Source organism: Oreochromis aureus, linkage group 7 (assembly GCF_013358895.1).
Source record: "Oreochromis aureus strain Israel breed Guangdong linkage group 7, ZZ_aureus, whole genome shotgun sequence".
Classification (NCBI taxonomy): domain Eukaryota; kingdom Metazoa; phylum Chordata; class Actinopteri; order Cichliformes; family Cichlidae; genus Oreochromis; species Oreochromis aureus.
Window position 1 is genome coordinate 32,241,065 of NC_052948.1, and position 24,060 is coordinate 32,265,124.

General features: G+C 39.8%; 1 protein-coding gene across 2 annotated transcripts in view; it reads left to right on the plus strand.

The window, feature by feature from the left end:
• LOC116311395 (WD repeat-containing protein 7) overlaps window positions 1–24,060 on the plus strand; it is a 110,820-nt gene that overhangs the window by 52,076 nt on the left and 34,684 nt on the right. For both annotated transcript variants that reach the window (XM_031728497.2, XM_039614833.1), the window contains exons 22-23: window positions 258–371; window positions 21,208–21,435. In XM_031728497.2, the coding sequence (XP_031584357.1) occupies window positions 258–371; window positions 21,208–21,435 (342 nt within the window). The remainder of the gene's footprint in view (window positions 1–257; window positions 372–21,207; window positions 21,436–24,060) is intronic.

Below are 24,060 nucleotides of genomic sequence, written 5' to 3' on the forward strand. Positions count from 1 at the left end.
ACCTCGCTGTAATGAAGTGGGTAGGGGCACAGTAGTTTTAACGTACTAAATCTCATTTAAATTGTTTTTAGTCACTAAATAATAATGCACACAGATTCAGTGAGTTCATTGTGACAGTGGCTCTCTTTTCGAATCAGTAACTTTATAATTGCTATGATGCGTTCACGGGAGACGTGTAAATTGCATCTATAATAGTAACCTGGGTTGTGCTCGTTGGACGGACTCTGGACTGAACCACTTTGTCTTTTTCTCCTCAGCTGGAACAACCACAGACACTCCCCCTCCAGCCCCGCCGCCACCAGAGGCTCAGCCAGTAGAAACCAAGGCTCCTGAGGAGGAAATGGACGTCACTGATGATGACATCACAGCAGGTAGGAGCACAAATTTCTTTCTAAGAAGGGAAAAAAAGGATTAAAGTACTCACACTTTTTTGTTATTCTTTGTGTTTTTACCCATCTCAAGAGTAAATGATAGAAACTGTAGAGCTGCAACTTGGTTGGTCGTGGTTTGAATTGGTCATTCACACACTCAAGTTGCCTTAGACTGACTGTAAACATGTAAAAATAAATGCTTTGAATGCTTTCATTGCTAGCTGGAACCAGAAATTTTAGTTGGTTAAGCTAATTTTTCTTATGGTTTCTTATGGGAGTGAGCCAGGTTTCCAATTTTTGATGCGATGGGCTTTGTAACTGTAGAAGTTAATGATTTTAATAATAGCTTACTGCTTCTATTTAAGTGGGTACACACAGGGTACAGTGGTCCCTCGCTATATCGCAGTTCACTTTTCGAGGCCTCGTTGTTTCGCGGATTTTTTGGGGGGTGGAATTTGGCGGTTTTTGTTTTGTTTTTTTAACAGCACATTGTGTTCTGCGTCCTGATCGGCTGTAGACCATTTTCAATCAATCTTGTGCCATGTCTCCTGTACAGTACAGAATTCATTCAGCTTGTCAAATTTACATAAATCTTCGCTAGCAGAAGACAACAAAAACATTGTCAATGTCAAAGGATTATAAGGCGCATTAAGTGAAACCAAACAGTCAGATAAGTCTAACTTTCCACAACTTATTCTTCTTGCTTCCTCCACTTCCGTACCATTGATTCATTAATGCTGAATTCTCTCACAGCTGCTCTATTCCCATGTTCTGGACCTGAAAACAGGGATTGATCTTTGGTTTCATTCTATAATCCTGAACTTATTTTTCTACGAAGGTTTGAACTTTGAGAGTGTTTAAACAAGAGAGAAACGTGTGAAAATGTCGATGCCTGTCTGAGAAAAGTGTATAAAGTCTGTGGTGAGGGGTTTTACAGCCTTAAAACATCTATAATAATTGTAAAAAATAAAGTTCGCTACTTCGCTAATTTCACCTATCGTGGGTTGCTTTTAGAATGTAACACCCACGATAAACGAGGGAACACTGTATATAAATAGAGGGGAAGCTGCCAAATCTATTATTGTTGCTTTTCTTTGTGAATTGTGAAGACCAGGCCATTCATTTATTTAAACGCAGAGATCCAAAGTGTAATTCTTAGTCAAATGATATAGATGAGAGAAAAAGAAAGAAGGAAAGTTAATACTGCTGAGCTACCTATTGAGGTTTTGCAGTCATGTGTAGTGGCAATGTGGGATAAAGTGGATCAGGATCCAGTTGCACAGGTACGACCGGTCTGCAATCATCTACCAACCACTGGTCATGAGACTGTATTGGGCTCAGGAAGGAAGAGGAGGGTCATCTAGTAGCTGGAAGGTTGGTGGTTCAATCTCTGCATGCCAAAGTATCCTTGGGCATGATACTGAACACCACTATGCTCTCCATTTCATTCATTGGCATGAGTGCTCAGAGTAGAACAGGATTGTATAAGACCAAGTGCATCTACCGTTTATTCCAGTTGTTAAAAGTTGCTGATTGCTTGGGTCGCTAGCATATTGCTGCAGTCGTAGTTTAGAAGGCAGTGATGGTTTTGTCTAGAAAGTCCAGCTGCTTTCTGAGCAAAACTCTGAAAACTGTCCTAAAAAACAGCAGCCTGGCTATCTCTCTGTGATGGGAAGTCAGCCATAATCAGCCAACGAGTTGCCGTGTGGATGCTGACCTCCAAGGAAAGAAAGAACAGTGACCACACTCTGCAATCTAATATGAATCTTGTGTGTGCAGATTAAAATTTCAGCAAATACCCGCGCAATATTTGAAAAGGAAATTCAAGTCTCTTGAAGCATCCCTGCTTTGTCCCATGATCACAAGCTGAAACACATTTCATACGATGCTGTAGCTTTAACCTCTTCAGACTTTCTTCTGTTCCTCGTGAACCTCTCCAGTGTTTGAGGATTAAAATTAAGGGCTCATTTTTCCCCTCCGTGACCTGTGAAGTCTCATATGGTTTGATTCCAAAAAAACATGAAGAAGTCATTTATTATTTATCTGCAGCTGAATTCAGGTGTTTTGCTCTGCTGACTCTGAGTGGAGGATGAGCATTAGTGTTTGTGTGCACGCATGTCTGCGTGTAATACCCGTGTACTGTGACCTGCATGGTGTTAAAAGCAGTTTAGTGTAGCGTACACACACACACACACACACACACACACACACACACACACACACACACACACACACACACACACACACACACACACACACACACACACACACACACACACACACAGTAAGGTGAGAAGCACTTCTCCCCAGGAAACGACTCACGCCTGCAGTACAGGTAGAAAAACACACATGCACACACTTTCCAGTCCATTTATCCTTGCCACATTTTCCTGAATGTTTAACTGTGACAGACACATACATAGAACGAATCTCCACTCTAAGATAAACACATTTAAAGCACTGCTTTTCTATTTTTCTTCCTACACATCAGCGGTTTTTGCATCCAGAATCACAGAACAATAAAGCAGGATTGACTCATTTGTCTAAATATTTCAAAGACATTCATTTCTGTAATAAAGAAAAAAAAAAAAACCAGTGCCTAACGCTGTCTCACTGTCTGCACCACCTTTTTTCCTCTTCCCTCCATCCTCCATCCTTCTCTCAGACCAGTCAATATCACAGATGTGTCTGACAATTTATCATTTCTCTCAGCTCGTTTTTCTCTTATTGACAGCTGTGTTTTTTTGGGGTTTTTTTCTCTTTTCATTCGGTCTCTGCAGGATTAAATCTGTTAGCAGACACCTCAAACACACAGCAGCCTCAAAATTATTCTTCTATGGAGGAAGAACTTTTGCCTCTTTGTTTCTTTTGTGGTTTTTTATAATTGAACTTTTTAACATTTTTATGAATGAAAGCACTCTCCATTTGGAAACCTCTCATATAAAGATTTTCCATGTATATGAACTCACTACTTAGATTTCCACATAGTATTTAATATTACCATGTACCAAAATTGCAGTTAAAATTTGAATGGGTTCATACGAATGATGTGTGTATGATTTCTGTTGCTTCATGTTAAAAGTTGGCAAATGGGTTTTACCTCAAGAATTGACAAATTGTGAGTCTGCACAGAGTGGAACGTTTTGTCTGCATGGGGTCTGTTAGGGCTGCTCGATTATGGCAAAAATGATAATCACGATTGTTTTCACTGAAATTGAGATCTCGATTATTTGACGCTATTTATTTAACAATGTATTGAATAATGGCTTTAAAGATGTCAAAAAATAATATAAAATAGTGTGCAAATACAGATAACAGTGCAAATGTTTGCAATATAAAAAATAAATGAAAAATGTAAACATCTATGTTTAGTAAACTTCAAAATACTGCATAATACTGGTTGTTCACTGTGTTAATTGAGCAGTGGTCTTTGGCGAGTGAAAACGTTACCGCGTTTGTTATCTCCTTGTGTCTCTGGGAGCTGGTGGGATATTTAGTCGCGTTGTACAGGGTAGCGTGAATGGAGGTCTGTGAGGATGAAGCAGGTGTTGTCAAGAGTTTTTCTCTATGTTCCTTCATTGTTTGATCGTATGTCACTTTGTGAGCGGTCTTCAAATGGTTGAATAAGTTTGTAGTGTTGCTCTGTGGTGCAGCTACGACACCGTAGCAAAGTTTACACACTATGTCTACTTGATCCACGTCTGACTCCGCGAAACCATAATGTTTCCACACCACTGAAGTCATTTTACCTCTTTTCAACCAACGGCATTCTTTCTTCAGCAGCCATTGTCCTCTCCTCTCCAAATAACTTCTGCTTAGCTTTCCGAGCTTTCCGAGCTTCCCTCGGGTCCTCTTAATTGTTGTGATGCGTGTTCGAAACGCAGAGAGGTGCGCTAGGGCTGGGCGATATGGCCTAAAATCCATATCGCGATATAATTTGACGCATGTGCGGTAACGATATATATCGCGATATATTCTTTTCTTCTGTATAACGTATTTTCCACACTATAAGGCACACTTAAAATCCTTTAATTTTTCTCAAAAATCGAGAGTGTGCCTTATGTATGAATTCTGGTTGTGCTTACTGACCTCGAACCGATTTGGGCGTGCAGAAATCTGTTAAAAATGTTTTAGTACAACTTTGGTAAGCCGCACTGCTTGATGGATTGTCAGAGCATTACGGCTGCCGTAGTGAGGAGCTTCGCGGAGTAATCTGGGTCCCAAACTCCTTACGCTTCAGGTCCCAAAGTCAAACGAATACTGAGAGTTAAAAACGGTCTAAATTCTTTCATCTTTAATAAAATCATCAGTGTTGCTGCTTTACCAGATGTAACAATTAAGTTTAACATCCAGGCATCCATGAAAACAGAATTTATTAAATTTAACGGAGTTACAAGTTAACAGGAAGTTAGCTCGCTAGTTTCCACCTAAACAAGACATACCATGTTCTGACTGAGAGATTTTTGACACTAATTAAAACGTACAGCTCTGCTACCACTTCCAACATAAATGAAGACAGAAAACTAAACAGCAGTGGCGTTTGCAGGGTTACTGAAGTTGGACTACCTGGTATATAATGTTGTGCTACGTGATTGCTAGCGACACAGCTATGTTAGCATAACATTAGCACAGTGAAGCTGGAGGATGAACACCAACTTTTTTTCCACTCAATAAAAGTTAACGTGAGGGATTCTGTATGGACAAATGCAATCGCATAGCAGGATGTTATACACGGGCCAAACTTCAGTCAGGAGAACAACTGAGATTATTCATCCACAATACAAGGTTAGTTATTAATATACTGCAACAACATAGGAATAGAACAGCTGCGACAGAATTCAACATTAATGAATCAATATTACGGAAGTGGAGGAAGCGCAGTTTTTGGCTTTCCCCATATTTCAAAAGTGCTTCATCTCTTTGCTATGACTGTCGCCCGGCATAATTTGCAGATGATAATGGTTGTAGCTGCTGCGATGCTTTCGACCGAAACAGGCGCAACTTGATGACATCATCAACATGCGCTATCGCGATAGAGCGGTATAGTCAAAATCTCTATCGTTGGCCAAATTTATATCGTTTCTATCTTATATCGTTTATATCGCCCACCCCTAAGGTGCGCTCGATTTGCCACACGGAGCAGCGCGAGAGTAAAGCACGAGGGAGGTGCTAATAATCGGTTCAGTCATTTTTAATGATCGTTGAAAGCCCAGATCGTAATCTAGATCAAAATTCGATTAATTGAGCAGCCCTAGGGTCTGTCATTTCTGTTCCTGACTTCCTGTTTTCCTCGTGTGCTCTGTGCAGCTTCACAAAACTTTTGTAAAAAATACACTAACTCGATGGAGCTGTGCCGCTGTTTTCCCTCTGTGACCCTTATTTCCATCTCTATGTTTTTATACTTTGACTCTATCAGAGTAGTTTGCATTATTCCTTTATCCATCTTATAGTAGAACTCAGTGCAGCCCTTTAATTCATCTTCTGTTTAAGTTATTGGTTTTAGCTCCAGCATATTTTACATATTTGCAATTGAGCTGTGTCCCCAAGGTGACCATTCAGTGAATATCCGCTCTGTGTGACATCATACAGAGCCCAGAGAGGGGAAAAAACAGTTTAAGGTAGACTGAAAATGTAATTAGGATATAATTTAGGCTTGTCCCATCAAGCATCAGAGCTGTTCATGCACATGCAGACTACACTTACACTAACACATACTGACTTAATGTGCAGTGTTTTTATGTTCAGTCTTACAGCTTTACGTGGAGCTTTATGGTGAGCACAGTGGTACTGTAATTGTTTAGCTCATGTCAGGAAAAATTGTGTACATTCCTATGTGCAATATTACATTTTACTTCAGATACTTAGTAAGATGATTTTGTGGGTTTTATTTTTTTATTATAGAGGGGTTTTTTTTGTTTTGTATAGACAGAAATAGTCTTTTGAGGTTGTGGGAACTCGAGGTTTTCGTCATGTTTTGGATTTGCTAGGTGAAAATGTGAGTTGAGAAAATGTCAAGCAAATGAAACGAGTGAAGGGGAAAAAAGAGAAAGTGGACGAGACAAAGGGGAGAAGACAGAGATGTCTACAGCAGCAAAATCACTTGGCTGCAGGCTGTTTCCACGGCGATAGACTCATCACATCAGTCTGCTGTCACACACTTGCACACACAAACACCAGTGTGCACACACACCAGGATGTGCAGGTGAGAACATTTGTTGCTCAGTGCCACAGCCACACACACACACACACCACACACACCACACACACACACCACACACACACCTGTAATTATGTCCGTTGCAGTGTCAGGGGATGTCATTAGGATCCACAGCCTCCTCTTCCTCCCCTCTCTCTCTCACACACACTCACTTGAATTTAGTTCATTAAATCTCTGATGGCATGGCATTTGGTGGGAAAACATGCCCAAGAATCTAAACAATTAGAGTAAGGTAATTTGTTGTTATTGTAATACAAGATTTCCTGCATTTCACTGTGTTGTGCTGTGTAAAGCAGCACTATGGGCCCTGGCTATTTCCTGAATGACTGCAGTCTAGATGATCTCACAAACAACTTCAGTCCCACTGCCAAATCTTTGACGCAGAGGCCGTCCTTCAAAGCGTGTCTTTTTGACTTTTTGTTATGAATTTAGTTTGGTTTGTTAGTTTCCAGACTCTGCAGCAAGATTTAGGAAAATCAGTACAGAGAACCCCATAAAACTTGCTAAAAGCAGCTGATTCAAAGTTTTGTAGTCTCAGAAAACGCATACTTTAATGCCTCATCAGGAAAGCTGTTATTATTATTATTATTATTATTATTATTATTATTATTATTATTATTATTATTATTAATAATAATAATGATAATAATGATAATGATGATAATATTTATTTATTTTTTGCAGCTCTAATTTTTTCAAAAGTCTATTTTTTTTTTTTTTTTAATTTTGTTTTAGTTAAGTAAAACTTTTTTTTCCACACCTAGTTTTTAGTTTTAGTTAACTATAACCTTGATACATACACTGCCATTATAGTAAGCTAGTTAGTTTGTCATAAAGCACAAATATAGAATGCCCCACCTGCAGTAATCTTGGGTTAATTCTGAAATACCATTTTATAATTATATAAAAACATGGATTTGATAGTTTTACATCAACAGCTAAGTGTGTTGAGATCCTGTGGGTGTCTCTCTTGGTTTTGCACTGTCGTTCAGTGGTGGATAACCTTCAAACATGGTCATATTGGTGTGGAACAGTCATTTGTTTCTACACTAGAGGGAAGTCTGCCTCTACTAACTGAGAAATAAGCGCACCCATGGACTTTGATGAAGGGGATGACCCCAGGGAGGTCAAAGGTTGTTGGTGGACGCAGCCCCAACACCCTCCATTCCTCACACACTGAACCACTTTCACCGCTGGGCAGTTTTGCCCTGCTGATTGCTCCCAGTCAAAGTCATTCAGTAAAATTAAATAAGTGGTTTTATACATTATGCAGCTGATCTTGCATTATTATTATAAAATATTTATATGGGTTTGTTTATGAGGAGGGAAGGTCAGGACAACACGGAGTATGAAGGGATTTCTGTCCTCTCTTACCATTTTGAGGGGTCCACAGCAGCGGTGATCAAGGTCAGAGGTCAAAGGTCAGGCTGACCCTCACCTCTCGGCATCATTAGCCCAGTTTTGATTCGGTTATCTGAAACGTCAGCCTCCCTGGCTAATCTAATACCCGAGCCTGGAGGTCATTTGGGTCAGATCACATTTCTCCTCACAACAGATTGAACTTATGGGGAGATAAATGCTCCGAGCCGCCACTCCGAACACGCTGATTGTCTCAGACGATTGTGTCCCTGCTGTGTTACACAGTGAGGGACCCAGCTGGTGTATGAGGATATTATTGTATTACAGGTAGTTAAAATATTAATAATGTACAGGAATGTATTTCTGCTGGCTGTGGAGTGGAAACCGTACCGCAGGAAAGATGTGGTGCAAATACCACGGCCTCTCTTGGCATCTGAAGGCTGCTGTTAAAATTTATTTAAGCCGAGCAGTGAAAAGTTATCACCGGGGAGGCGTGGATACTTCATTCACTTGTTTTTAACGTTACATCAGATTTATTTCAGAGTAGTAAAGCTGTAATATTATACAGTATGGTACAAGTGTAACGCACTCCCATAAAAGTTTGGTTACAGTGTGAAACACACACCCTCTCCCACCTTCACACACACCCCACCCTGCCGAGTGTGTGTGATTGTCGCTGTGTGTGTGTGTCATGGTTTATGAATGTGTCACAAAGATAAAGCGCTGGCCTTGGGGGGTGTGTGTGTGTGTGTGTGTGTGTGTGTGTGTGTGTGTGTGTGTGTGTGTGTGTGTGTGTGTGTGTGTGTGTGTGTGTGTGTGTGTGTGTGTGTGTGTGTGTGTGTGTGTGTGTGTGTTTTGACAAGCAGTCAGCCCACAGTCTGACCACAGATGTGAGGCCATAGACACTGATGGAAGTGACTGACCATCTTTTTTTTCTTTTTCTGCACGTCTGTGTGTCAGTTTGTTCCAATTTCTTAAACCTGAAAACTTGGTAACGGTTTTGGGAAGTTTCTTTACATTTCACCCAAACGTTCACTTGGTGGTTGAAGATCACTGTGATTTTACGAAACAATATTTATATGGGCTCTCCATTTGTATTATTCTCCACCTGGTGTTTAGGATGAATGGGACTATGTGAGATTATGGGTGTAGTTGGGATAAAATGAGCAGTTGTGCTATAAAGTGCCCCTTGTGGTAAAACTCTTTACAGATGCTTGGAGTCGTCTTTGTCAGCTTAGGGTCGCTCACATGGTCTGCTTTTGTCAGCACATGGCAGTTGGGTCCCGGCTTGGAAGGGAAAGCTGAATGGTGATTGTTTGAGAGCTTGGTATGTACTCCCATATTTTTAGTAAAACTGATGATGGATCTGGTGATTTTTTTTTTTTTTTTTTTTTTTTTTATTTTTTTTTTTATTTTAAAAAGTCAAATATTGAAATTTGTTTTAAGGATTATTGGCAAGTTTGCAACAGTCTGCTATATGAGTAGATATTGGATTTTTTTTGTTTGTTTGGTGTTTTGTGTGTGTGTGTGTGTGTGTGTGTGTATGTGTGTATGTGTGTTGTGAATGGATAGTTGGCATGGTCATGCTTCTTGGCCACTCAGACTGGTATTCTCCAGAGAAAGTTGTGAACCCACTGAGGTGAGACGGATCTTGATATAATAAGAAAATCTTGTAATTGACCTGAAACGAGCTGAGCTGGGTGAGATGTACAATATCAGTGATAAAAATCTGCTGCACCTTAAAAATATTTTAATTTCTAGGACTAAAGAAACATAGATGGACAGACAGTGAGCCTTTGTGGTGTTTTCAGCCCCGTGGGCAGGTTCAGATGGTATTACTAATCAGATTGATCAGTTTGAAACGTCACCTCAGAGGATGAGGTCTGACACTCATCACAGAAATACACAACACAAAAAGTGTAATCGGATTATATGGAAATGGCCCCATATGTAGATAAAGGGAGGGATGGAGAAAAAGAGGATGAGTGATTTTGACAGTGCATGTCATGCCAGTATTCGCAGGTATCATTTTGTAAAGTGATTTCAGCTGCTTGTGTCGAGCAGTGACTGCCCCTTTAGAGAAGTAGTAGAAAAAAAAATAGTAAACGATATGTCTCACAAGACTTTTTTTTTTTCCTCATGCAGAAAAGGTACAAGAATGAAAGATGCATAAATCAGGCAAATGTTACAGAAAACTGGCAACTTTAAAATGTAAATCCTCAACAAAAGTCTATCAATTTCCATATTAATTATGACCATTTCTAATAGACTGCATACTAAATAAACAATGCTTTGGGCAAAGATGGAAAAATAATAACTATCAGTATTTATGGATACTTGTTTCCGGAGCCAACTAGAGGTAAGTTGAAATTTTGAGCTATTATTTTGTTTTGAGGTATTATTTAAAAAATAAATAAATTGGTTAAATATCCCAAAATGTCTCCTTGTTTCTGCATAAGTTTAAATGTCAAGATGTTAAATCAAATTTTGGAAATGCTAGCCTTGAATTTTGACTTACGGACAGCCCAAAAAAAACAGTCTGGTATAGGTGTGAACGTAACTTGTACCTGTTAACAGGAAGCATTAGCCTCACATGACTTTTTCTAGAAGTGTTTTTTTTTTTTTTTTTTTTTTTTTTTTTTTTTTTTTCTTTTTAACTTTTTAACACGTGAATACAGCCAAGGAAGCATAACGGATGATTTTGCTTCAGTGACTTAAATGTAAAGGCCATTACATTACCCATGCCTATACAGCTAGTACAATCAAGAAATTCTGTAAATAAGAACACCTTTATTGTGACTTTGAATGAATGTAAGTACAGTTGATGTGAGCACAGAGAAGCAGGTGGGAACCAAACAGAAGTAACGTTAGCTGCTAATGCTAATCGGTCCCTGTTTTTGTTGCTGACATTGTTCTACCAGGAGTGATGGGATAAATCAGTACTCATGTAAATGGTTACTTTACGAAATCATAATATCTAAATCATATTTTCATTAAAAAAGTGTTTTGAAAGCATAAACATTTACAGTTAGGGATTTAAATCCATTCGTTCCACTTTTACTTGGAAGAAAAACTCTTCTAATCTATGCAAACTCAATTTTCAAGACATGTATGTAATCATAATATTTGAGGTTACATAACTGGTAGTAATTTTTCTGTCAGTGCTTTTGTCTCCCCTTCACGGCCTTGTCTGTATTTCTGTCCATATTGTTCCCATTCGCTCGCTCCACCTTCATCTTCCTGCTTCCACCACCGTTGGCAGTGATTGAGTTCAGGAAAACGTTGTGTTCAGATGTTCCCAGATAATTCGTCTCCTGGCTGCTCACATCTGCTCGTTGTGTGTAATCAGGTCGGATTAACTGTCAGACGTCTTGAATTGATCCGACACTTCAGACTCGACACAACAAACTGTAAATCTGTCATCAAGCTCCTCTGTTATTTCTGCTCCATTTCTCTGCAATCCAGCAGCCATCGAGCTCTTTGATAGACAACAAACCAGTGATGGGATTTGTTTTTGTGTTCTTATGTATTATTAAAGTAGGAGTCACAAACTAAACAATTCTCAAACTCCGAAGTACTAAAACTGATTTAATTTAACCTAAAAGTGACTGAGCAGTCATACATTTATATGTTGTGGTATTTTTAATCATAAAAGTATGTTTGACTCTTTGCCTTGGATTGTGGCTGCAAACTAGTGAAAGTGACAGTACAGCCTTTATAATATAATGGAAATATGAAAGTTGCGTTTAATTACTGAATCAAAACAAGAACGTCATCATGAAAGTGAAAATTGTGCTGGGCTGATGGTGTCTGCTGCAAAGAGTTTTATAGGTATAAGAAACACAAATAGAGCAGTTAGAACAATATAAAATACAATATGACAACATAAATGTTCAAATTCTGTGGCTCCAGGTTAAATAAACGTAAATTTTCTGCCAAGTCCAAGTTCAAATATGAAAAACAAAATGTGACCAGACGTTAATGAGAACGTGTAAGAAGGAGCAAGTAAAAGCATCCATGCTAGACATAAATCTCATGTATAGTAAATGCAATACAAATTAGTCAACACTCAAAACGATCAATGAAATATTGATCTAGTATTTCTTTGCAATAGGGGACTCAACTTAGCTGGCTGCCAACAGCTTGTATTCTGGTTATTCTGGTTCCTGTATATAACAAGATGGGTGGTGAGTGCCTGTTTGTTTTTTGTTTTGCAGTGAAATGTTGGTCCTGCAGCAGCAGTTTCCAGTCTGATGTTCTGGCTGGACACTGAGAGCAGTCATTAGCTCATCTGAATTGGCAGATTTGTGATTTTCATGGATTTATCATAGTTAATCACCACATTATTATGCATGTAGCTGCCAACTTCACTCCATTCAGTTGCAGACTACTAGCAGACTGACTCTGTCTTATTGCTGTTTTATCACCATCTTGACATGTCAAAGTCAATTTTAAGTTGTCGTCTTAAACAACTTTAAAGGCAACGGCATTACAAGTTCATTGTACACAACACCAAATATTCTGGTCGTGCTGCGATCATGCCGCGGTTTTCTTTCGTGTGACTGTAGTTCAGGTGGATCGTACACCAGACTGACTTAGAAAAATCAACAATTTTTTAATAGAAGATTTTTGGTTCTTCAAAAGAAAGAACCAAAATCTTGATTGTTCAAAATCTAATCCAACTAAGCTGTTATGCTCCCAACATTAATTGATTTTTTTTTTTAATGGATTTTTTTCACTGTTTGTCTATACGTCTATTGTGTGGCCCTTCTTTAAGTCAGCCCAGACCTGAGATGTTGCCCACCTGCATCCTAAAAGCTTGACCATTGCTCTCTTTTCTATCAGTAATTTAAGATTTAAATGTTCCAGATATCTGGGGATTAAGTCAGTTTTTTTCCTCCATTAAAAATAAAAAGGACCCCCATCCTCCGTTTGTGGAGAAAATCGTTTTCCTCTACCCTCTCCAAGTTGTGATGCTTTTCATTTGGCAGAGTTGAAATCTAATTCTGTCACATGGCTTTGATTCATCTGTGATCGAGAGGAGAGTGTGACCAAGGTGCGGTGGCTTTAATAAAAAATAATTCCTTCTTTATGAAGACGCTGTGCAATGGAGGCCGTCCACTGTCTCTGCATTAGTGAAATTAACATCCAGACTCATTTTTCAGACCGCTCCATTAACAGCATGAAAGTGACAGCTGCAGAGGACCGAAAGTATTAGCTGTATTAAAAACCTGTCGGAGGGGAAATTAAACTGCAAAACAAACACATAACTGATAATGGAGGATTAAAAAATAAGACCTCAGGCTCTCAATATTGCCAAACTGTACTTTCATACAGTGCGACTGAAATATGAAGTGTGGAGAAGTTAATGTGATTGGGGGGAGGAACGGGAGACTCCTCCTTCATGCGTTTACTCTGCATCTGTCTATTTCTGCTGAGAAAGCAGTAGAGTGTCTGAAATGCTGGGAATAATAATAATAATAATAGTAATGATAATAATAAAGTTATACAGGCCACGCCTGGGTCAGCCCTAACCATCAGATCAATGTGATGTGGTTTAGTGTTAAATGATAGCGACCCAACATGCAAAGAGACCAAAAAGAAATGAAACCTGAAGAACTGATTAAAGAGACTGAACAAATAAATAAAGCTGATTAAGGATGACTACAACCCCGCCTCACCAGTCATGGTATATTTGGTGAACTCAAAGGGACAGAACTTGAAACAGTCCATTTGGAGAGTAAATATCCTTAGTTAAATTAGTTAAATTAGAACAATATTTCCCAGTATCATTATTTTTTGTTTGTTTTTGCCAAGTTCTTTGTGAGGTATAACTGAGCAATGAAGCCACCGCTCTCTAAGTCTCTCTTCCTGTGGACGAACTCCAATTCCACCGACTTGGACTGCAGCTGGTACTCCGTGTTCTGCTCGGTGTAGCGACACAGGAACCAGCTCTGGACCTGCTGCGGGTTCTGGTTAGGGTGTCTCAGAGCAGATCTGCTACCATCAGCAGCTGCAGACGATGGGGTCTGAGGCTGCCATGGTATCAAAACAGACCAGCGAGCCAAATGGTAGGGAAATAAGAGCCTAACTGGTTAACAGTGATTAATCCTTCAAAATAAGAGCGGGCAGGATTATCTGCTAATTTATCCATCAGCTTGCAGCACATTTGCCTGAAGAGTGTGAGGATCCCGGCTTTAAACCCAGGCTGGGCCTTTCTTGCACTGAGCTGTCGTTCCTCCCTCCATAAGAAAATAAAACGTTATGGGTTAAGCTCTCTGCTTTCAGCCCAGGGTAATTTAAATCTCAGGCTGTCATTAGTGATGACTCCAACCCTAAGCTTATGTTTTGAAAATTTAAAAAAAGGGAATGTTTGGAGTTAAAAAAATTACAAATTTTAATACGTGTCAGTTAAAATAATTATTTTTCCCTCTAAATGCAAAGACTTGAGAGAACAATAACTAAAACGGCAAGGCTTGTCTCCATTTAAAGTTAAAGGTTTAAAAAAAAAAACTAAAACAAAAAAACAGATGTGGCCAGTGTGCCCAGTTAAATTTGTATGTGGGGAAATACTGGTTTTAATGTTTGAGTGGTGACACTGTGAAGTGCTTTGCTTTGATCACGCGTCTGTTCTGGAAGGAATTTGAACCATTTAGGAAATAAAAGTCTAAAATCTGATGAATGATCAGCACAGACTGGTTCAGGGCTGCTTGCTTCCTCTTATGAACCTGAATCCAGTTTGTTTGTGGTGCGTCTCGTGGACTCCCCGCTGACCCTCCCTCCGTACCCTCGTCTAATTGAAGCTGGTGAGTGCAGATAGCTCTCCTGTCTCGGTCTTAAGATGGTAAATAAAATACACTTAACCTTCAGATGGACTCGGGCGGTTGGAAGGGCAGCCACCATTTCAGGACTCGAATCTTTTTTCTCTATCAACTTAATTGTGTTTTCAATTATTTCGCCCAGATTTTCTGTCTCCTGACATTTGCTGTAAGGACAGTTTCCCCCTCTCCCTCCTCCCCACGAGCCCGGGATTTCTTTGTTTTATGGAAGTTTTTCCTTAACGGACAGAAATGTAACGCTCGAGGCCGTGCTCGGGAGTTTGTTTTGAGCTCTTCATTTCTTTTTCCTTCAGTCTGTCGTTCTCTTCCACCTCCTCCCTCTCCTTCGTTCTCACATCAGTTTCCTGCTGGTATTGATCCCCTCCCTTAGTCCCTGGTGATCAGGTTTTACCAGTCTCCCATTGATTACCAATGGAGGCAGAGCTGAGGTGCATGATGGGAAGATTGCAGGGCTGTAGCTGCAGCAGTAGGAGGCAGGGATGGGAGGGTTGCAGCTTTGATTACCAAAAATATAAAATATTAAAAAAATACAGCTTAATTATCAATCTGGGTGTCTCACATATAAACATAGTGCAGTATTATACTAACTATTACTTGTAATTGATTATTGCTTATTATTAAATTATTGCTTATCTGAATGAAAGTATTTGACTCAGTGGCGTAAATGTGTTAAGGTTAAATTAAATTTAGACAGTGTTTAATTTTACAGTCGCCACAGCAGACGTCTGTCTGGACGATCAGTGAAGCTGGTTTTTTAAATTAAATATGATCAATCAATTCATCTGTTTAAATTTCTAAATGAAACACTGATAATCAAAGACATTCATTTTCTGTCAGCAGCCCCTTTACAACTTCAAGTCAATCAGATAACACCTCTCCTTTCTTTCCTTCCTTCATTTGTTCTTTTTCTTTTGGGCTTTCCTTCTTTTTTTTCTTCCTTATTTCTTTCAGTCTCCCATATTACTTCCTTCCATCATTCTTTTGGTTTTTCTCTGTCCTTCTTCCTTCCTTTTGGTCCTTTATTATTTCACTTAGCTTTCCTTCCTTCCCTTTATTTCTGTCCATCTTCCCTCCTCCTTTCAGCATTGGTTTCGTCCTTCCTTCCATCATTCATTTTTCCTTTTTCTTCATGTCCTCCTTCATCCTTTTGGTTTCTCTTTCTCTCTCTCTGTTTTCTTTCTTCCTTCTTTCTTCCTTCCTTTGAATGTTCCTTTCCTTCCTTCCTTCTTCCACTCAGAATTCCTTCATTCCTTCCTTCTTTATTCCCTTGTGTCCTTCGATCTTACCCTCTTTCTTTCAGGCTTTCTTTTTCTCTCTCTTCCTTCTATCATTCTTTTCTTCATACAGTGTTCCTTCTGTCCTTCAATGCTTCCTTTCTTCCTTCTTTCTTTCTTTGGATCTTTCCTTCTTTCCTTCCTTTTGGTCTTGCCTCCTTTTTTCCTTCCAGTCTTTATCAGTTTCTTTCTTCTGATGTGAATTTCCTTTCAAGCACTGTTCTTACATTTTATTTAAAATGAGGTCCTGATGTTATTCCCGTGGACAGAGCTTTGTGGTTTTTCTCTTTTCCATCATCAGTCATCATTAATCATTATAAAAAAAACAAACCCTTTCAGTTCTGTCAAATTACAAGCAAGCTGACCTCAGTCCTCACAGCACATTCAATAACATTACTTAAATATAATTAAATAAAATTAAAAGCAAAGGCATTCTGGTGATATTTCTTGTTATTATCATTGAAATAAAGCTACCTCTTAAAGGTTACAGCCTTTTTTAATGCTCCGTGACATTTCAGTTGTTCTCCTTTTTATGACACGTCCATAATTTAACTGCATGGACTCCACAGGTTGTTGCATTACACCATCCTGCCCTTTTTTAATAGATTCCTTCCTTTATGGATAATGTCATTTCAGCCAGAAAGCCTTTTTATCCCAATCCATTTCTGTTTTTTATGAAGATTTAGCCAAGCGGAGGCGCGCACAGAGGGGAGCTCGTCCGTCCCCCTCTTTAGTTTATTGGGTTATGTTTGGGAGCAGCTTGGCCAACAAATAGGATTTAGATACAATGTCATTATAATAGATCTGCTGGTCGCAAAGGAAGCGGATCGATAGGCTTCAAAAATCAATCACACTGTGCACGCGGGCAGAAACTGAGGCAGCAGGTACACACAGGACAGGAAGTGATACTGCCTCACATCTCACCAGCCAGCAAGTCGTTTTAACATGTCAAATCAAAGCTCGTCATTATCTGCTCGTCACTTTCATGAATGTACAAACATTTAGGATTAGTTCAAAAACCTCTTTACCTGTTAGTTTAACCTGTTGGGCCTCTGTGATCTCATCCACAGTACGGTGTTTAATAATATTCTTTTGAGTCCAGGTAGATGTGAGGAAATAACAATAAAAGTAACTATATAAGAGTCAATTTCACTAGTTAACATGTGACTGGTAAACTGAACCTGAATATAATATGTGGCTCTTCAGAGTGAAAATGCACGATAAGTGACATAAAAATAAAAAAAAAAGAGATAAGAGCAACTTTATTTGTCTCAAAAGTGGTGACTAGTCTGTCTGACTAGTGCATGACGCCAGCATTTGAGGTGATTCTGATAGTACAGAAATGCAGTTACGTTAAATATGGAAAGCACATGATTTCGGTGGCTAGAAACTGCTTGCATGTTGTCTATTTTTGTAGTATTTTCAACGTCATAGATGGTCCCTTTAAGGTCTCCTATCCTTTTGCTGTTTGTTTAACCCGATTGTTTTTGTTGAAGAGGTTTTAACTTGTTGGAAGGAGGATTGACTGAATTTTTGAAGCTTGAGTCTTAGACATGAGTTGTATACGAGTAGTTATCAAATACATCTCTGATTCAAAGATGAGGAGCACTCTACGGCACTTAAAGTAGGTAATAGCCAGCAAAATGCAGCTGATAAAAGCCCAAAGTTATTGCAGAGCTAAAAAGTCTTTCTTTGGAGTTCCAAAGAGTATTTTCGTTAGACTTCAAAAGCACACAAATGAAACTACCAAGAATGTACTTGTGCTTGGTTGTTCTGACCAACCTGTCCACTAAAAACTTAAATGCCTTTATTTCGTCCCCCATCTGTCTCTCTGTCTTTACTTTCACTTTCCTCTCTGTTAACCTGAACTTTTTAGTGATTCTGGTTGGGAGTCTATCTCTAATTCTGTTATCTACTGGCCCAGTCTGGCCCGAGGGATGGATGCCATCTGTAATCCATTTATCAGAGGCGGCCGCTGGGCCTTCTTCCAAATGACAGCTGGCCTAAAGCAATCTCATTATAAAGAGCATCAAGATATAGTATGGAAATATTGGAGGCAGGAGGGGGGAAAGGGGGTCCTGAGCTCAAAACAAGGGACAGAGAAGAAACACCCTGGGGATAAAACAAAATCACATTTTTACATAGTCCAAAATACAGTAATGGTGACTCTTATATTCATTTTTAATCCAGGTTGATCTAAATACACTCTGATGTCCAGATAACACCTCTGAAGGTTGTGGTTTACCTGGCCAATTTGATTTCATTATCGGATCACTAAAGCCACTGATGATACTGTCTGATTATCTGTGTCATTACATTCAATATATTACTCCTAATGAATTATTATAAGTAATTAGTAATGAAGAAGCAGAGTGTTAAATAACTACTTGCCTGAAATGTGTTTTTCATCTATACATTTTTATTATTGAAGAAAAATTATGTTTTATTCTTAATTTTGTTTTGTTGTACAGCAAACGTCGTATCATTTTCTGATATTGGTTATCGGTCTTTTGTAATATCGATTATCATTATTGGCTCTGAAAAGGCCATATCAGTCTGTCCCCGTTCATAATATCTATATAATCTTTTTTAAAATTAAACATTTTGAGTATTTCAGGACAAACACAATAAAATTGTTTAATTAGAAGCTTAGCGGTTTAGATCTGGACGGCACAGCTCATTCCCTTCTCATGTTTCCTGTAGTTAGCAGGAAACCATGAGAACCATCAGGTTGCTGTTGTGGCTTTTCCCTGAGACCAACTCCAGCTCTACCATTTTGGACAGCGGGCGATGGTAGTCCTGGTTCAGTTCTGGAAATCTGCTGCAAGCTGGAGGGTCGCTCCAACCAGAACCTGTAATGTAATCATAATGTAGGATTTTCTCCATGTTTGGTGTATAACAAGCTTTTTTAAAATTTATTTTGAGTGTTTCCAGTAAAAGCCAGTGGCATATAAAATCATCTGTTTAAAACAACAAAAAAAAGTACATTAGTTGTGGGTGGTAATTGTTTTGATTTATTTATTTTTTAAGAGGCCCAAGTACAGATCCCTGTGGGACAACTGTAGTAATAGCAAGGGCCATGAAATGGGACAGGACGCAGACCCAGCAGTGGCTAGCCCTCTCACTCGCTTTCTATTCAACACACCAAGTGTGCTCGCTCACGCTGCCTCTTCTTGTCGGTGTGTGTATCTGTGTGTGTGTTCATTGTGAGTGAGTGCTTGTTCACCCTGCAATACAAATCCATAACAATGCTGTGCTTGCTCATCCAGAGAGAGAGAGAAAAATAAGAATTAGATATCAGAGGGTGGAGGCGGGTGGGAAGGTGTGTGTGCGTGCGCGTGCGTGCGTGCGTGCGTGCGTGCGTGTGTGCGTGTGTGTCTGCGCGCGCACGTGTGTGTGTGTGTGTGTGTGTGTGTGTGTGTGTGTGTGTGTGTGTGTGTGTGTGGGGCTCAACGCACTTTTTATGTAGTCCTTATTGGGGCTTTGATCCAAAGTGTGTAAGGAGCTCTCATCTCCTACTGTGATACACACACACTTTTATCACACACGTTCACACACACACTCTTAGAGTTACCCCACTGTGCAGACCCCATCACACACGTGCTCACAAAAGAGGTTATTTTGGGGTCGTGTTGATGGACACAATAAAAGGATGCCCCCCCCCCGCCAAACTCTCACTCCCTCTCTCTCTCACACTCTCTCTCACACACACACACACACACACACACACACACACACACACACACACACACACACACACACACACACACACACACACACACACACACACACACCTACAGTTGCACATGTCCAAAATCCTTCCAGAGGTCTGTGAACACGACCGTCTGTGTGTAAATGTGTTTGCACTGTGACTAAAGGCTTTCAGCATGACAATGAGGTGTGTGTGTGTGTGTGTGTGATGATTAATACCAGGACAATAGACGTGTGCCTGTTCAGTTGTTATCAGCTGACTGGAGACCCCCCCCTCCTTTTTTTCAAACCACTTTTCAGTTCAGTGTCAAAAGAAGGACAGAAATTAAAAAGTAAAAAAAAAATAAAAAATTACTACTAATAATAATACGGTCCTCGCACTGATGTGAATGATATATCGATCTACAGATCTTTTAAAATAAATGCAGTGTCTAAAAACCGATAGAATGCATGAAAAGGGGAATAAAATCCATGTTTTCTGGTTCTCCTGACTACGTTTAACTATATGGTGAAGGGCCTTGAAAGAAGGCTGGAGGTTCTTGGCAACAGATGTTTGAGTTGGTCGAACTAAGATTCAGAATTGTTAATTCCAATTTCAAACACAGAAAGTTTGACAATACCTCAACCAGATGATCGTAATTTTCTGGAGTTTTTAGTACATCTTTCTTTGTCCTTATTATGGGTTAGGTTTTGGCCAGTTTTCATGGAGTTGTCATCCATACATGGTATAAAAGATAAATGTTGCTTCTGGGTTTGGAAAGTGAAGGTAAAACAGAAGGGCTTTAAACTTGTTGTGTTTTTAAATAGTCACCAGGGGGCGATACCTGTAGTTGCGATAAACTCGAGGTTTATAGGAACCAGTCCTCAGTCGTGACCTCCTGTTGACTTGTTGGGCTCAGTCACTTATTTCGGTCATACTGAATAAATTATTTAATAATTGTTATTATTAAATTATTATTCAGTATCACGAACAACTTGTGATTGATTAGTCATGAACCATCGTCATGCTGTGAGCGGTCATGGTAGAGCTTCCTGTTAAAGGGGAGTTTTTTCTTTCCATTGTCGCAAAGTGCTTGCTCATAGGAATCGTCTGATTGTAGAGGGTTTCTCTGTATTATTGTACAGTCTTTACCTTACAATCTTAAGTACCTTGTTGTTGTTGTTGTGATTTGGTGCTACATAAATACTTTTCACAGTCACACGCATCATGTCCGAATTGAAAACACCAGTGGTGGCAAGCTTTACAGCGGAACTTCTGCTTTTGTAGCTGTTTACCATCACCAGGGGGCAGTGTTAGAAAATTCTCATGCTACTTTTTAGATCTTTGACTATATGTTTGTACTTTTTTCTCTAAACATGGAGTTTGTATGTTGATCTCTTTTCTGTTTAGGCAATATTTCAAACAATCGAACAATATTCTCTCTCTCTCTCTTAAGGTTGTCTGTCTAACCTCCCGCCAAACGCGAAGAAGATCTCCAACTCTTACGAGGAGCGCCGTAAACAGGCCACTGCCATCGTCCTTCTGGGTGTCATTGGGGCTGAATTTGGCGCAGAGATCGAACCCCCGAAGGGCTTGGCCCGGGCTCGAGCTGGTGGACAGGCACCCGAAGGTTTTGGACTGACCAGCGGAGGATCGTCCAACTACTCCCTGGCCAGACACACCTGTAAGTCCAGAAATGGCAAACACACTCATGATAACACATTTATTTGGTTAAATTTCTTCAAATGGACCACCAAGATTTGCACATTTTGTTTAGTTTGATAGGTAAAGAGAAATCTTAAAAAGCTTTTGGATGGATATGGCTGTGGTGCTTACAGGTTTTACATTTTTATGTTTGTGTAAATTCTGCAGAAAATCTGTAGTCCTGGCAGGTGTCACCATAGCAGGTGTGTTGTGTCCTAATGCTTTATGATACTAAGCTGTAGAGACTCTCAGGACTCTCTGTTTTCAGCTTTCAGAAGCCTGTAACGGTTTCTTTTTCTTGCTCATTTCTACGCTGCTGAATTTGCTTGCTCAGCGTTAGCGTTTTGGTTGCTGCTGTGTTGGGTTTTTGGAGCCAGAAGTGACAGTATAGTACAGTACCTACTAATTAATAAGTGACAAACAAATAAAAAACAAACTTTCTTGATTGTGCCACATACAAGCCCGTAGTTATTGTCAGGTAATTCCACTAAAATGCTCCAAAAGGCACCAAGAGCACAGTTTTATTATTATTTTATGATGTTTAATTGGTTCCCAACTTAAACCCAATCAAATTTTAAAAGCATCTAGCCAACTAAACTGAAATGAAAAACATCCTAAAGACATCCCGTGAACATCCACAACTCCACAACTGACAAAGTAGAAACTTCAGTGCTGGATTAGAGGTGAGTAAAGATGGGATTGATTTTCACCTGCCAAGCTTGACACCTTAAGGAGCTTGGCGCTGACTTCCACACACACTCGGCGAGCCCGGCTCTGTGCCACGCTGTGCCTGCAGCGCTGGACCTTGGTGGGCATCAAACCTGCACTAAGCAGAGCTGCTCTTCCATCCCACTGCTCCCGTGCTCTGATTGGCTGCCTCTGGGGGAGGGAAGGGGGGCATCCGCCCGGTGACATAGCCTGCGCTCTCGCCGATAGGCTGTGGAGCGTGATGCTTCTTAGCTGGACCTGCACACAGCAGTCAGCTCACCTGTGTGGACACACACACACACACACACACACACACACACACACACACACACACACACACACACACACACCAGAAACCTTAAATCCATGTCATGAGATGAAAACAACTCCAGATTTAATTGATTTCCTGGAGCCAAACTTCACGACTGGAGACCCCGAAAAGCTTTTAATTATAACTGCTTTTTTTAACAATCATCAGCATTACATGTAAATTTGAATATGAACACACTGAAACTACTCCTTACTTAAGATTTATTCTCTTATCAGCAATGCTTATATGGAAAATGAGTTAATTAACAACCCTATGGGGCTAACATTGGGTTTCTATTCTTTACTTTTGTTTTTTTTTATTATGTTCTCTATCAGCAAAATTCCCCATGAATTTAGGTGTTGCGGACACAGGAAGTGGTCTGCTAGGCCTTAAAGGTCTTAAAGTTTTTATTTTGACTTTGAAAGTGGTGCAGGAACGATGTTCAAGATCAGATATAGTTGAGACTAGTAGGTTGTAATTAAATCGTGGAAGGGTGCGTGTGCACCTATTCTCTTATATTGGGTCATCTTATGGTCATAATTAGCCTGGTTATGTATACACTGTGGCACAGTTTAGGACGTTTTTATGCTTTCTCTTCTTTCTCATAGGTTTTTATTTGCTCCTACCTCCTCCTCCTTTTTACTGCTCTTGTTCAGTTTGTTGTTTTTCTTCCCCCCCTTCCTCCCTCACTCTGTTATGAAATTGAAAGATGGATCGGTGTTGTTGGCGTACAGCGCAGTGTGTGATGAATGAGAGCTGTCCACCTAGAGAGTGGGAGGGTACAGTAGCCTGTAGTATAGATTGATGTTTTCATATGGCGGGGGTGGGGGTATATTGGGAGATCGAGCTTAAGGATGGACGGGTGGACCGATGATGATGATGGTGGTGGGAAGGGGGAGGAATTATCCTGCTGTTGGGCAGGATAGGAGAAACAAACTGAACATCAGCGTGTTCAGTCTCTGGACAATAAAAAGCTCACAGTAAATGTCAAAATGCCCAGAGTCCCCTCTGAGGCCCACTCAAGTCTGATCCGTGGCATTTTCAAACATTCATGAGAGCTGATTGGAAATTGAGTTTTACTTTGTGTTGTAGAACATTTAACAGGGAGAAGCAGGTAACGGAAGGTAGAAATGTCTCTGCTGCTGTGAGTCGGATACAAGAAATACAACAGTTCCTTCAACAACACTTGAGAAACAAACAGAAGGGGAGAAAATGGTGGGAATTTTCAAGCTCAAAGTTGTACATTTATCGGGAAAAAAACTCAAACACTGGAAAATTTCAAAGAAAAAAATTACATTAACAGGAAATAACTTGCAAAAAGTGATGTAGCCACATAGAGAATCGGGAAAGATTTCATCGTTTAGTTGTTTGTTTGTTAAAATCCTTTCAGACGTTGGCAATAATACACAGAAAAAACGGCGTAATGCATGCCTGTCATATCCTGACAGGGCTCTAGAGTGTGGCCAAATTTTTCAGTGGTGCGACTAAAAAAAAATATTTGGTCGCACCGGTGCGACCAAATATTTTCAGGTAACAAAAAAAAAATCTCTGCAACTGTCCGTCTGGTCAACAACAGACACACATTAT